The sequence below is a fragment of the Equus quagga genome, chromosome 10, assembly GCF_021613505.1.
Source record: "Equus quagga isolate Etosha38 chromosome 10, UCLA_HA_Equagga_1.0, whole genome shotgun sequence".
In the NCBI taxonomy this organism is placed as follows: Eukaryota; Metazoa; Chordata; class Mammalia; order Perissodactyla; family Equidae; genus Equus; species Equus quagga.
In genome coordinates, this window is record NC_060276.1 from 68,068,483 (window position 1) to 68,083,000 (window position 14,518).

The window sequence follows — 14,518 nt, forward strand, 5'->3', positions numbered from 1 at the left end:
AGCAACTGAACTTGAGTCCCTGAGATGAAGTCCTCGAACATGGATTACCTGCCCATATAGCTTAGATTCACGGCTCAGTGGACCAGGTTTCTGCAAGACTGTGTCCCGCCTATCTGTTTTGTGCTCTCAGGGGTTTGTGAGAATCAAATCCCATGTGTGTGGGCCCCACACTTGTGTGGTTGGTAAAACATGCTCATAAACTGGGCTTAGTGACTGAACGAAGGCATCATTGCTACAATGAAGACCAGAGGGTGAAACAGAAAAATTTTATTTTAAGAAGACACAAACAGCTTTAGCTCTATAAAGAATACAGTTCAATTGCTGGTAGCAAGCCAGTAAGGAATGTTTTCTGTTTTTAAAAAGAAAGACAAGAAAAACTCTTTGTAATGTCACCCCACAGAGGGCTCCCTTCCATTTTGTGTTGGAATTCTAAAAGACTGGGATTATGATCTCTTCTAGTTTCTGCTGTTTCTTGAAACTTTTATCCAGGGACAGATTCTTATCACTGGGGGAATTGCCTTATCTCTACCTTCTAGTTTAGGACACTGGTCTGTAAATTCCTGCCTCTCTTATTTTTCTTAAGTGCATTGTTGGCACTCAGTAAGCATTGAGCCATAAGTGCTAACTGAACAAGAGTCCATTCCCTGACCATGCATAGTAGGACTAGCCAATCTTCCATCCTCATTTTGCTTTGGCAAGTGTAGTCCTTTTGCTGCCTTAGAGTCCAAGGCACAAGTCTTGTTCCCTTCCTAAGTCCGGAAATCCTAAACAAAAGGCAGAAAGAAACCGTTTCATGGATGCTTTTAGATAGGGAAATCCTCAAAGTTACTCATGTCTCTGACTTTTTAAAATTTAGATTTCAGTAAGTGGGTAGATCCCTGGGCTCAAATGACAGAAAGCAAGCTAAAGGTCCTACAAAGGAATTTGCTTAGATGGGAAAAACTGCAGCCTGAGAGGTGTGTCTGAGTGACTGAGTCCATAGCTCTTTGTATGTCGGCCTGTCCAGAATTGCCACAGAGGAGTTTCTTGAAATGGCTTCCTGGGAGAAGGCAGCACAAGCCAGTGGAAAGGAGGTTTCAAAAGACAAGAAAAGGGAAATGCCTCAGGAGCCCCCACTAGCCCCTTCTCCTAACCAGGCTCATCAGACCTGGACTGGACCAGAGAAGTGATGAGAGCACTGGGTGGGATGTGTGTGTGATCCGTTAGTGAATAGGGCCTTCACAGTCCAGGTGGAGAAACCATGCTCATACACACAGGCCCATACCTTCTCATTCACTCATATCCCCAAGTGTTTACACGAGCAAACGTGAAAATGTGAATCTGAGCTTTAAACCCCCAAGCAGCATGAGAGATAGAGATGGGAGTGAGATGGAGAGAGATGTGAAGAAGCTTTAGGGAATCCTTTTAGAGGTTCAGAAGCCCGGAGGCCATGGTGTGCTGAATGCCTGCTTGTTATGGTGCCGCATGGAGCATCCCAAGGGGTCCATCTTGGGGGCTGGGGGCCAAGGAGGCAGGGGTTTAGGCAGGGAAGAACCATGGGCACAGAATACCTTCTGTACCTCATTGGTTTTCTTGCTGGGGCTGAGTCTAGAACAGGTCCTAATCACATTAGAAATTGGACACATGGACATTCTGGGTTTTAAAACCAGTCGTTGGAACCAAGAGAGCTGCTGATTTCCCTAGGAAATTGTAGACTGGACTGGAATCTCATTGCCTGGGCCACCAAACTTTCCAGAGACAGCCCTAAACTTGTGATGGCAGCATGGGGCAGGGCAGGTGAGATAACCCAGGGCAGGGGTCCCCAACCACAGTTTGGGGGAGTAATCATGGGACAAAAGAAATAAGAAAACTCAGAAATCCATTCTTTCCTGCCAGCTTACCCCAAACTCGAGGAAGCAGAGGCACACTGGATAACCAGGACAGGAGGTCTGGATAGAAGAATGAGGGTTTCTACACTGAGGTAGTCAGTGAGAGAGTGAGAATGAGAGAGAGAGAGAGAGAGCGAGAGAGAGAATGAGAGAGTCCATGAAGGGCACCCTATCGAAGAGTAGTGGTTGGCATATGCGGCCCCTCTCCAGCCCACTCTGTGCAGACTGGTCTGACAATGCAGTAGGTAGGAGGGCAGTGAACCACATCATCCAGTACACAACCTAGTTATCACATGGGGTCAGTCACAGAAATGCCTGTCCCAGAAGATAGTCTGGGCCAGGGGTCAGCAAACTATGACAGGTGGACCAAATGCAGCCTGCAGCTTGTATGGCCCAAGAGCTAAGAATGGAATTTACATTTTTAAAGTGATAGAAATAACAACAAAGAAAAAGAATATGGTACAGAGACCATATGTGGCCCCAAAGCCTAAAATAGAGTCTATCTATCTGGCCTTTTACAGAAAAAGTTTGCCAACCCCTGGTCTAGATGGTGGGAAAAATCCCACCAATCTCTGAGCATTCCTGAAAAGGGAAAACAGAGGAGGTCCAGGAAAAACAAGGGAATAATGGAAATAACTGGAAATACCACTCCATGTGACTAGGACAGCCCTAAAGCGTCACTGCCTCCAACGCCACAGAATAGTGAGGTACTCGTGAACTATGGAAAGAAGCCCAAGAATAGATAGAGAGTCACACTAAGGAGCATTAGGCAAAGAATGTTCTGGACAAGAGACTGCATGCAGAGCTCAGTACTGATTAAGCAATTCTGTTATTGTTTGATAAGGTGGAGATAGAGATTGAGCCCAGGGACTGACAAAATATCAAGCTAGGTGAAGTTTCTAGAACACAACTAAGTATCTTATGAGCATCGAATGGTCTGAAAATATCTCATAAAGTTTAAGAAGGGAAGGATAAAGTAGATTCTAGGAAAACCTATATTGGTTTGCCCTACTTTAAATAAACACCAATTACAGAAGTTCACACTAAAAAAAAAAAAGTAGAGACATTAGGGGACATTGACAAGAGGATTCTTCGTTTTTCAAAAGAAGTCACCAGAAGATTCCCTCACATAGGAACCTTCTCTACTAAAAAATGGAATTTGATCTATAAAAATCCATTTATCAAATAACTTTTAGGGAAAACATCCGTCGTACAAAGTAGGGTACAAATAATGACTCTGGAGGGAAACGAATGTTTGTACGCTGAAAATCAGATTTGTCTTTGGATTCATGAACTAAAGAACTCTTGAGCATTTTTCCTTAAAGCATATGTACTAGTTCACTGAAATACCTGGGAAATTCATGTATCATAAAAGTAGAAGCCAGCTGTGGGTCTTCTATAAGTGTAGTGTTTTAAATGAAAAAACACTAGGCCCAGAGACGAGACCTGGGCCTGAGGCTCGGCTTTGACACTGTGTGACCTTGTGTAAGTTATGTGACCTTTCTGGGCCTCAGTTTCCTCATCTGTAAAGAGATTGGTCCCTTTCAGCTCTAACATTCCGTGACTACAGATAAATATAGAAATAAGATAAATACAACAATCTAGAAATAAGAAATATTCCCCAAACTAAGCTTTGGAGTCAGTAGAAAAGAGTAGCAATGAAATATAATAAAAAGAATAAAATTTTAACTACTAGCCAGAGTAAATATATCTCATTTAAAAATTAATGAAAAGATTTGTAATTTACAATTGATCAGGAGAGGTAAGAACATACATATTGATATTTCTTCACCATCATACATATGGAGAAGGAAATGAGTTTGGGGTGAATTGTACAATGAGCACGATGCTGCATTTGCATGCATAACACTTTATAAAATTGGACATTAAAAAAAGCTCAACACCACGTAGGGAATAAATTTCTATAAAGCTTGGCATTAAAGAGAGGCTAAGAGTCATTAACTGGTTGTTCCAGTTCAGATTTTGTTTGTGGATCTGTTGAGATCAAATTTCACTATTTAGGCAAAATCTTAAAATCAAACATACTTCTGCCAGAGCCCTGCTAGAGAACAGCTACCTTGATGAAGACAGGTAGTTAAGGGTTGGCAAAACCAAACAAACTAACACCTTTTCATTTTTCCTATTTGTGAATTAAAAAAAATTTTAAACCAAAAACAGGCCAGACGTGCTGGCTAAGTCAAAGCAAAGGTTCTGCAGGTTGAACAAGTAGTTGATTCAATCTGATAATTTCTTAACAGCAAACATATACTTAACCAACATGTCGATATACATCACTTGGCCAGAGACGGATCACTGTGATGACAGCAGAAATGATGGGAAAGGTTGGAATCATTTGGAGAGTTGTGGCTGTAGTGACTCAGGGGCTTGGAGAAGGAACTGGAACACACACACACACACACACACACACACACACACACACACACACACATTCCAGGGATGCTGCTGCTGCTGGTCATGGGACTACACTTTGAGGACCACTGGCCTAGATTTGGGGCCTTACTGACTAACAGTATATATCTATTTCACAGAACCCATTACTTATGCAAGTTTCTTTTTGCTAAATTTATTAAAAGAGCCTCAAATGTGTATAACCATTTACTACTGTATTTCTCTATAAATCTGTTTCAGCATATTCTAAAACTTTGTTTATTTCATGTCATTGTTTAAATCATAATCATCGCTGCTCTCTGACAAAGGCAGTTCTTTGTACCTCTTTCCCACTCTCTTGTCCCTTTAAATCTGTAACATCTCAGTCACTTACAGCTGACATACACGCAAAGGCCTCGGAGGGACTGGCTGCTCTGGCATAGATCTGGTCTCATCTCACACCAAGCTGAAGTGACAGCACAAAACCTAGACATGTGTGTAGGGGGAAGCAGAGTCTTGTGTTCAATAAAGTTGTACCTCCAATAAGTTTAATAATCACCACCGGTACTGGACTGACATCAATCAGACACTGGACAGCTTCACCTTTCACAAACAGGACACATTTTCACAAACTCTTTAAATCCTTGTGTTCTTTTACTCAAATGATAAGTAGTATTCATTCCATTTGTGTAAAAATGTTAATGTACAATATGAATTATCTAGGCCTTCTCAGTGGCTTTTAGTAGCCATTTCTGAGCGTCCCTTGGTAACAACCACATAGAACAACACTGGGTATCAGGACAATTTAATCAACCGTCAGCAGTTTACTAAAATAATTCCGGAAGATTAAGGTATTTTCTATATTCTGGAGTTAGCTGTCAGGGAATTTGGCCTTTCCATGGTGAAAAAGACACTTCTGCAACTAATTGATGCCTGAAAGTCTATAAGTAGAACTTCATTCCTTTGGCTTAAGGCTTTTCCCCTGTTAAAATGCAAGCAACCCTCAAAAGAGGTAGCATTCAGCCTTATAATCTCAAAGTAAAGGAACTGATCCCTTTCCTGAGAGCATGCTTTTCTTAGCGAGGAGGAGAACAAACTAGGAGGCACTCAGGAGAGTTGGTGCGGGAAAGCAAAGTCTGGGGAGAATGGAGCAGAAAGAGGAGACCGAGGATCCCAATGACACACCTCCAACTCAGTCACCATTTCACTGAAGGGCTCTCCCTGTCAGCATCCCTACTGAAACAGGTGCTAACTCGCCACTTGGAGCAGGTTACTTAAAAAGCAACCATGTTTTCTGATGATATTGAAGACTCTTTGATGTGTAGGCATACAAAGGTTTAAAGCAATGGAAAAATAGATGGCAACAAGACATTTGGTGCAACAACAGATAGGGAGAGTTACCCCCCTAAATCAGAAGAACTGTACTTGTTCACAGGAAGAAGATAAACTGATACTGCTTTATAGAGTGCAGATGGCACGGCCGGGACAAGGGTAAGGCACTTGCACGGCCCTGAGAGTGGGTGCCTCCTTAAATTTTGCGCCCCAGGCGCCTCACTCACCTCACTCTAGCCCTGGCCCTGGCAAATCATATTAAAGTGAATGCTCACCATTATGTTACAGACTTGGTGGTAATGGAAGGCTGCACTGGTGAGGAATGGAGCACTGACCGTGAACGCGTCTTTTTAGGGAATAGTTCGTTTATGAAGAAGAGGGCAGGTGCATGGACAGATCTGCTCAGACTGATAGGTTCAGGGGGATCGCAATCTGATCCGTGTTGTCTAGTTACAATGGATGTCCGGCGAAATGCTTCTTGCAAGAGCCTTGTAGATCTCCTCTGTCTTTGCACATTCAAGGTCGAATGTCTGCAGATCAACTGGTTGATTTGTGGTCATTAAGCTAACATGAACTATTTTGCTGCTTGTGGTCTTGCCTCCTTAAAGGGTGAGCTGTCAGCTAGGGACGCAGTTCACAGAAGTTGGGGCTGAAGGACAAGCTGGGGCCATGTGGCAGACCCAGGCGACAGACCGAGGCAGGCAAAGGAGCGGAGCCACCAGTGAAGCTTCCTGTTGTACTGGGAATGACTTGCTCTCTGCCTTCAACATTTGGTCCACAAATACATAACGAACACCCACCAAGTGCAAAACACTCAGCTACCAATTAACCTCCTCTCCTGGGGAGGACTCCCTCTACTCCTGACTAGACAGAAGTCAGTCTAGCAGAGCCACGTGCTGCTATTGGTCGGAATCAGAAGCTATAAAGGGGTAGAAACAACTGGAATTGGAAGCTGACCTCCCAGAGACAACTTCATTTCACTCGAACCCCTTCTGTATTCCACCTTCAAAAGTTGTTATCATTCTTATTGGCGCTAGTAATAGTGACAGCGGTATGTTCTCGGAAAGCCTTCCTGGAGGGGCTTTCAGCCTTCTTCTCCAGTCTCGGCAGGTAGGTGCAGAAGGCAGCAAACACTGTGGTATGTGCCTGAGTGGGAGAGAGAGTTGGTGTTATGATAATCAAGGGGAGGAGAGAGGTTGAGTGTTAGGAGTAGGAAAGATGTTCGGAGTTATGTTCATCAATGATTGGTAGAAATTCTAGAGTGGGGGTGATTGTTTGGGACTAGGTCTACCTGTTGCAAAATATTTAATGAATATTTCCAGTCCCGAATGTTACCTCTGATGATACAATCTCTGCCCCAAATCCTCTAATGGGAACACTACTGGGCATTTGAGGGCCACAGTGATGATGTAGAAGATGTATTAAAAATTCCAGACATACTGAGTATGGTAGAGGACAGCAAGACTCAAGGTAATTGAAAAATGTAAAGCTGCCTGGGCATTCAGCTTTAGATTCTTTTGGGAAAACCACCAGACGTATCAAGGTGAGGGGAGAGGTAAACCCCCTAGAAGTGGCAACAAGAAGCTTCCAGAAAAATCAGCAGAAGTAACAAGTCCTATACTATGTGAGTCTCATACTCGGCTTTAGAGTTCAGCTATTCATAATGGTTCCCAAGGAGAAGGCCCTGGCATCTTTTCACTTTTGTTAGGCAAAAGCACAAACACTCCTTCATTTCCCTACAGAGGAAAATCTTTCCATCTTTTGGAATTCTGAGTCTGGGGCAGACAAGTGTGGCATTCATATATAAATTAAGGCCAGGAATGAATCTCTTGTATTTCAGGCAAAATCCCTGAAATTTGGACAGGACCTTCAAACCAAATAGTTTGAATGCTTTCGAAAGCAACTGGACTTTTGCTGTTTCTTATTTTAAGTGGCTTCTGCCTAAATCAGGGGGAAGTGCTGATTGCAAGTGCTGATGGGTGGGCCTGGCCTGTACTCCGAAGTCTAGAGTTCAGAACTGTACCGACCGAGGACCTAGGCCTAGGGCTTCTATGTGAGAGGCCCAAATCTCCTCAGAACTCAGTGTGGTTTTTCAGCAGCTCTGTCCACTGGAGTGTGGGCCATTGAGCTAAGAGCTTGCTTCTCATTGGTGAGCAAGGTGACCTATGAAAATCAAGATCTGCTTGTCTCTGGGGCAGTTTCTGCATCCTCCAAGAGGCTGACCAATGAATCTGTTGGGTGGGGGGAGGGGGTGGTGAAGGAGGAAGGGGTCAGGGAGCGCTTTTTGTGAACAGGCTACAATTTCATTTGACTTTTCTTTTTCCCTCTTGGGAATGGTGGGCAATTAACCCTCCATTCTTGGTCAGCCAGTTTTCTTTGTTCAATGCTTTGTCTGTTCTTTCGCCCAACCTCCCAGAAACCAGATATATGAAAATCAAATAAATCACTGCTCTTGCTCTGCTTAGAAAATTGAACTGACAAGAATAGTTAGTGCCTATAAGCTTTCTGGGGGATCGCCATGACTGTTCTGGGGTCTGTCAGAAACCCATTTACCCCAGTTCTTACACTCTCCCCGAGCATGGTTAAGTGAAAGTTGGTCAAACAGAACTTAAATGGCAAAATGTAGCCCTTTTGTTGTGTTATGAGCCATAGCATCTTGCAAGGCTGCCTTTTAGATTTTGGACATATTCTTTTAGTCTATATGTTCTCGATTTTGGAACAGAGTGAGATTTCCTTTAAACAAAACAAAACCAACCACAGACCACAATCTGAACTAAATGGTGGTAGGCAAGTTACACTTCCTTTCTCCTCCTTGAGCCTCTGATGATGCTGTTCTTCAGCTAATTACTTCCTGTAATGAATGTTATATGCAAATGAAACGAGAGTTCTTAGAATGCAGCATGAGCTGGGCACAGATCCTAGCTATCATTGTTGACAGACAACATGCCGAGTTACCTTGGCTAGATCTGAGTGAACGAATGGCTGCCTCATTTGTTGGCTGAGCTTGGTTCACCCAAAGCAACCCAGTCCTGACCTTTTCTAGCTAAGGGGTGGTCGGGGGAAGGGTCTATATGTTTATTGAAACTCATCACCCTGATCTCCGTGTAGACAATCAAACTGAAAAAGGCATGACGTTCAGGACAGAGACACATTCATATTTTGCATGACAAAAGCCATTCAATCAACCCCATGCCGAAATAAGTGCACACCTGCAAACCTCCCTTTGGGGAGAGTTAAACCAGGGTTGAAGACGCATCAGTCTTTCTGTTTCTCCATGCAGGGCCATCAAGGCCTTACCAGGAAAGTGAATGCTCAGCACTGGCACCCTATGCCCCCCCAGGTTTGGCAGCCCCCAATCTGCTCTCACCCTGCACCCCTTGGTGACAGGAGCCAGGGATGGAGCAGCCTGGTCATTGACTGAAAAGACGGCACATGTGCCCTTGCATCTGAGAATTTCCTCTTAGTGCTCACCACTGGGGGAAAATAAGGAGAAAATCGGTAGTCAGTAATGGCAAGATTGTAAGTATGAAAATGCAAAACGTCTGAAGATGATTAAGTGCCTGATGATTTCAGTTCTAGATAAAAGTGGCCTCTCTCCTGCTGTCCAGAGTGTGAGTTAATGTAAAAGAAATGTAGGCTCTTTTGTTATTTCCATGGTTCCTTTTTAAAACTCTTTCTCTTCCCTCTTCTCTACTCAAGTTTAGTAACTAAACCCTGCTTGCTGAACCATGGCTTAGGTACGTGGGTTATCGGTGGTTTCATAGTCTTTTGAAAATTGTGCAATAATTCTCCGAGCCAGCGGGTTAGTGGTCTTCAGCAGTTCGGCTGCTGAGGGGCGGGACCTTGGAGTTGCCTTGCTTCCCTTCTTCTGTAGCAAGGCCTTGAAATCATCGTTTCTGCCAGCATCTAGGTTGGCACCGCCACTTGACCCTGCAGAGGCAGCTGACTCACTAATTGGAGAATCAGCTGTGTTCCTTATTGGTGAGTGGGAGCTCAGTCTACTGCCGCCAGCAAAGGCCTCACCAGGCTCCTTCCAGCCAAGCAGCTTTCTTTTGGACCTGAATAAGAGAATGTTTGCTTTGAGTGAATTTGTGCGGCAGCCATTTCCTAATGCTTCATATAACTTCATGAACGCCAGTGACATGATCTGGGAACTTCTCTGCAGCAGCCTTGCAAACAGTCATACTTACCAGCTTTCTCTCTCACCACTAAGTCCTCAGAGTCCCTTGTCCGGCCCCCTGTCCCTGCACTCCTTTCAATGCCCACAGCTGGAGTCACTTGGCCTGTGCCTGCAGGCTCAGTCCTGCCCAGGTTCTGGGACCGAGGAAGAATTTAAGGAGTCAAGGCTGGTAGCTCAGTGACTCTGAATCAAGGCAGCCTGGGAGCTGGTCCTGTTCTGAACTGGTGCCCCAGCTCCAATAACTGGACTGTTCCCAGTTTCCTCACCCCCAAGCCCCTGCTTTGTGCCCCTGTCCAATAACTGGGTCCTCATCTGGCGCCCCCTTTGCCTGTGTTCCTGCTTTGATACTCAGCCTGGTGCGCCCCATCACTTCTTGAGAAGATTTTTTTGGTACAAGAAATTCTGTGAAGGGTTAAATGTCTCTGACTGTAGACAGAGCTGTGAGGGAGCAGATGGAGCCACAATAGGCCGGTCGGTTGCTAGGAGACGAGGGGCCTCTCACTCGGCACCTGGTCCTCCCTTCCCCACCCCTCCTCCACTTCACTCAAAGATGTCAGTGAATTAAAGATGTGAGGCCCTGGACTGTGTTCCCATATGTGGGTATCTGAACTTAGTCTCCAGTTTCAATTCTAATGGCTGCTTAGAGGTAGCAGTTTTTCTTTTGGTGTCAAAAGGGAAGGCAATTACAATAGGAATTAAGGAAATTAGTCCAGACCTGTGTATCACAGTAAATAAATCTTCAGTTGTGCGTGAGGCCACAAACACGTCATCATCATCTTCCGCAATCCATTCGGCTGTTTTATCACTGATTACGCTTTTTTCTTCAGTGTTTGGTTCCATAGAACTTCCTAGACATAAGAACCAGAAGAAATTACTTTGACTACAATAGTTAGGACAAAGCACATTCTTATAACATTCTTATATGCGTTTCATTAGATGTTCAGAGCAACTCTGGAAGGGCAGCAGGGCGGAGACTCAAGGCCTCCATTTCGCAGAGGAACATGTTGCTCAGCAGGTTAGTGATTTGGCCAAGGTCGAGTGAGCGGTGAAGATCGGCCTGGGTCCCTGTTCTCTCATGCCTTTTCCATTACCACAGTTTGCCTCAGCATTCTCTTGTTTTAAAGGCATCGTTTTTAAAAATCAAGGAGCTGAGAGCAATCTAAAGCAATGACTCAACGAGTAGGTGGGAGTGGGACCCATCTGAATCTCAGAGGGAGTCTGTGGAGTGAGAGGAAGCATATTCTGAAATTCCCTGTGGCTTTGACTCGTTTGCTTGTTTTAGTCACAATGAATTAACTTACTTGAAAGTCCAAATCAGCTTGAGGAAGGCCTTAAGATTTTGATGTTTGGTGGTAAGAGTTCAGAAAAGGAGGAGAAACATGGATGAACCCAGAGGACATTATGCTAAGTGAAATAAGCCAGTCACCAAAAGACAAATACTGTATGAGTCCACTTACAGGAGGTCTCTAGAGGAGTCAAATTCGTAGAGGCGGAAAGTAGAAGAGTGGTTGCTAGGGACGGGGGGAGGGGGTGCTGGGGAGTTGGTGTTTAATGATTACAGACTTGAGTTTTGCAAGACGGAGAGAGCTCTGGAGATGGATGCTGGTGATGGTTGCACAACAGTGTCAATGTACTTAACACCACTGAACTGTACACTTAAAAATGATTAACATGGTAAATTTTATGTTATGTGTATTTGACCACAGTTAAAACAAAAAGAGACAGGAAAAAATCAAAAGGTCGAGGAACATTATCTAGCCTAGTCTTGTTGTTTCAGGAAGGTCTGGCCCCAAACCATCCAAGACGGGGAGCTCCCTTCCCTCTAGAAAGCACCAAGAAAGGCTGCTTCTAGTAACATATTCCATTGCTTCAGAAGCCTGCAAGCCTGCCACGCACGTGAACTCAGTCTGGGAGGGTACTGAGTCCTGTGCGTGAAACTGTATTCAGCACAGCTGGTGAGAAATACTCTACATACAGTGAGGCGGAGAGAGAGTCCCCAGGGCAAGGGATGCACGCCTGACCAGGTGGATGGGTTCCTAAGGTCCTAGGGTGCTAAGACATAGTTTGATTTTATTATCTCAGCACTGGGGGTTCCAGGGTAGACTGGGCCAAACTGGTCAGTCCTGATCCCAAGGACGGCGAGGCCTATTTAGAGTAACCCAGGCCCTCAAGAGGTGCCCCCCACTGACTTGGTCATCCTGGGATCAGGATCATTACTCGAGGGTATTTGCTTCTGTCTCTGGCACTCCATCCTCACTCCCATCTCTCCTGGGATTGAAGGGAAAAGCCAGCAGATAGTTTACTAACCCAGAGGGCTTGCCTCCCTTTCACCGTCAGCCTGTGGCGTTGAAGTTGGCCTTGTATTAGGTGATTGCAAATGGTCTCCAGTGGGGGGACACTTGGCATCTTCTTCCAGGGTGATGATGGGGCTGAGAGGCAGTCTTGGTTCGCCCACATAGGCCTCCATTTGAGCTGTGGGGGAGGTGAGAGGCAGGTACAGCACGCTGGGCTTTTTTGGTACAGGAGGTGGAATCTTGCCTTTCTTTTTCTCAGCTTCTTCCTGGCTCTGGAGGCTAATTCTTTCAGGCAGGGCTCTCACCTTGGGGCCCTCATCCTCCATACTTCCCTGGGGAGACTGCTGTGTTCCTGAGAAGAAAGCACCAGAGGAACTGGCAAAAGGTGTGAAAACAAGAGATGAGGGTGCTGTGGACTCCCCTGGGCTTCTGCCCTCAGGGAAGCTGGAGGACTTTGGTTTCCGCACCACTGTGTAGATGTCTTGAGGGAGTGGCCTCATGTGTTGAACTGAGCTCTTGGGGGTCATAGCCAAGGCAGGCGAAGTTAGTGAGTACTCCTCAGGGACAGATGGTGGCTTGTGGACCAAGCTTGGAGGCCTTCGAGCCAGTGGGGGCTTCTCAGCTATGGGAGGTTTCATCTTTCTTTCTGGCAAGGTGAAGACTTCTGCTCCTGATTCCTCAGCATAGTCAGGGCTCTCGATGTCATCTTCTGGCTCAGATTTGCTGACTGACCTCAGGCGAACAGAACGTAGGTCAGACTGAGTAACCATGGGCATGATTGGCTGGTTGGGGCTAGTTTTCTGGACCAGCTTGGCCCCAAAATTTGTGTCTGAGTGATGCCGGCTCACCTTGGTTTTGTTTCGGATGGAGATACTCATCCCAGACAGATCGAGGTTGGTTGAAGAGGTCAATGGTAGGTCAAATGATAGCCGTGACTTGGAAATTTTCTCCATTGGCGATGTCGGGGGTAGCGATGACTTCCTCTCAGGTACCACTGGACGCACTCGGACACTGCCGCTTGAAGGGGGCAAGTGGCCCAGGGTCAAGGACATGGAGACAGTGGGTGTTGGTGTCTCTGATTGGCTGGAGTATCCACTGGAGGGTGACATCAGCCCAGTGGGCCTTCCTGGGGAAGATACTTCCCTGGCCTCCACCTCGATGGAGAGTTGAGAAGGCGTAGTGGCTCTGGAGGTGGAAGGGGAGGCAAGAGACTCTGAGCTGCCCTGAACTTGGGTGCACTCAATGACTGTGGTGCCAGTGGCAGTGCTGGAGCTGGACAAAGATTGGTAGGTGTCACCGGACTTCCAGTCAGTAAGATACCAGTGGTGGGAGAATTGTGTACCTTCTGGATCTTTGAAGGTTGGCACAGCTGGATGACCCTGAGCATCCAGGTGGGATGAGTGATGTCCTTGGCGTTCCAAGGAGAGGCAAAGGCTTCTGGGCCTCTGGTCCTTGGGTAGTGCTGATCCACATTCTGGCAAGAGGACTGGCTCATCTTTGACCAGCGAGACACTACGTGTTGGTGGGGAAGGCTTCTTTTTGGCCTTCTTGAGTGAGATACTCTTGGACCTCTGCCTTCTATGCTGGGCCTCCTGTTGGGCACTAAGGGAGGCAATGTTGTCAGCACTGTTACTGCCCTCAGAGCTTGTACTGGCATAAGGCAGTGCACAGGCTTCACTGGCCTTCTGTTCCTCGTCATAGTCCACATCTGTGGTGCCTGAGTCTGTGGGCACAGACAGTGACCGCTCCCGGAACCTGCTGGCCCCACCTGGGCCTGTCTCCAGCCTCGAGGTACCACCAGTCAGAAGGCCAATCTTGGAGGGTCGTTCCAACACTTGCCTTCGTTGAGTAGGGTGCTCAGAGTAGCCAGCTGACCCACTGCATCCTGCTGGGTTATCACGAGTAACAAAGAGGGTAGCAGCCTCCTTAGGAACCAGAGGTGGCAGTGTGTGCATAGAGACCCAAGAATTCCCAGAGGAAGGATTTTTTCCATTTTCATTGACTTGATTGCTCTGACTAGTGGCACTTGGAGTCATGTAGGTAAAAGCATCTCCCTTCCAGGAAGTGGAGAATGTGGATTCTGTTGGTCCATTGCAAGAACTGGGGACGCTGTACACCATTCCCATGCTCTCCATGCCAGGAGGGTTTGTGCCACCACGTGCCTGGAGAAGTTCTTCTGGGTCGCTAGAAGGATTTCTCAGTACTGGCGAGGTGAGATTTGAGAACTGAGCTTCCTGACCAACTGCAACTCTTCCATGAACACCTTCTGGAGCTGAATGACTGGGCCTGATGTCTGAGGTGGTAGAGTGGGCCACACTGCCTGCTGGGCTGTTGCTGTGACCTGGAGGAGGTAAACACAGAATGTTAGTGGTGCAGCCAGGGATCCCTCAGCATCTGTGTCAAGATGGGAAGAGCAAATTTATGCCAAGAAGCATTTGCCAACAGCTTGGTCAGAA

The 14,518-nt window shown here is 46.1% G+C and overlaps 1 protein-coding gene across 4 annotated transcripts in view; it reads right to left on the minus strand.

Annotated features, from left to right (window-relative positions):
• Positions 1-252: 252 nt before the first annotated feature.
• NHSL2 (NHS like 2) overlaps positions 253-14,518 on the minus strand; it is a 232,612-nt gene continuing 218,346 nt past the window's right edge. For all 4 annotated transcript variants that reach the window (XM_046672915.1, XM_046672916.1, XM_046672918.1 and 1 more), the window contains 3 exons: positions 12,076-14,403; positions 10,484-10,616; positions 253-9,646 (listed from right to left, as the gene is read on the minus strand). In XM_046672915.1, coding sequence (XP_046528871.1) covers positions 9,322-9,646; positions 10,484-10,616; positions 12,076-14,403 — 2,786 coding nt within the window. In that variant the 3' untranslated portion in view covers positions 253-9,321. The remainder of the gene's footprint in view (positions 9,647-10,483; positions 10,617-12,075; positions 14,404-14,518) is intronic.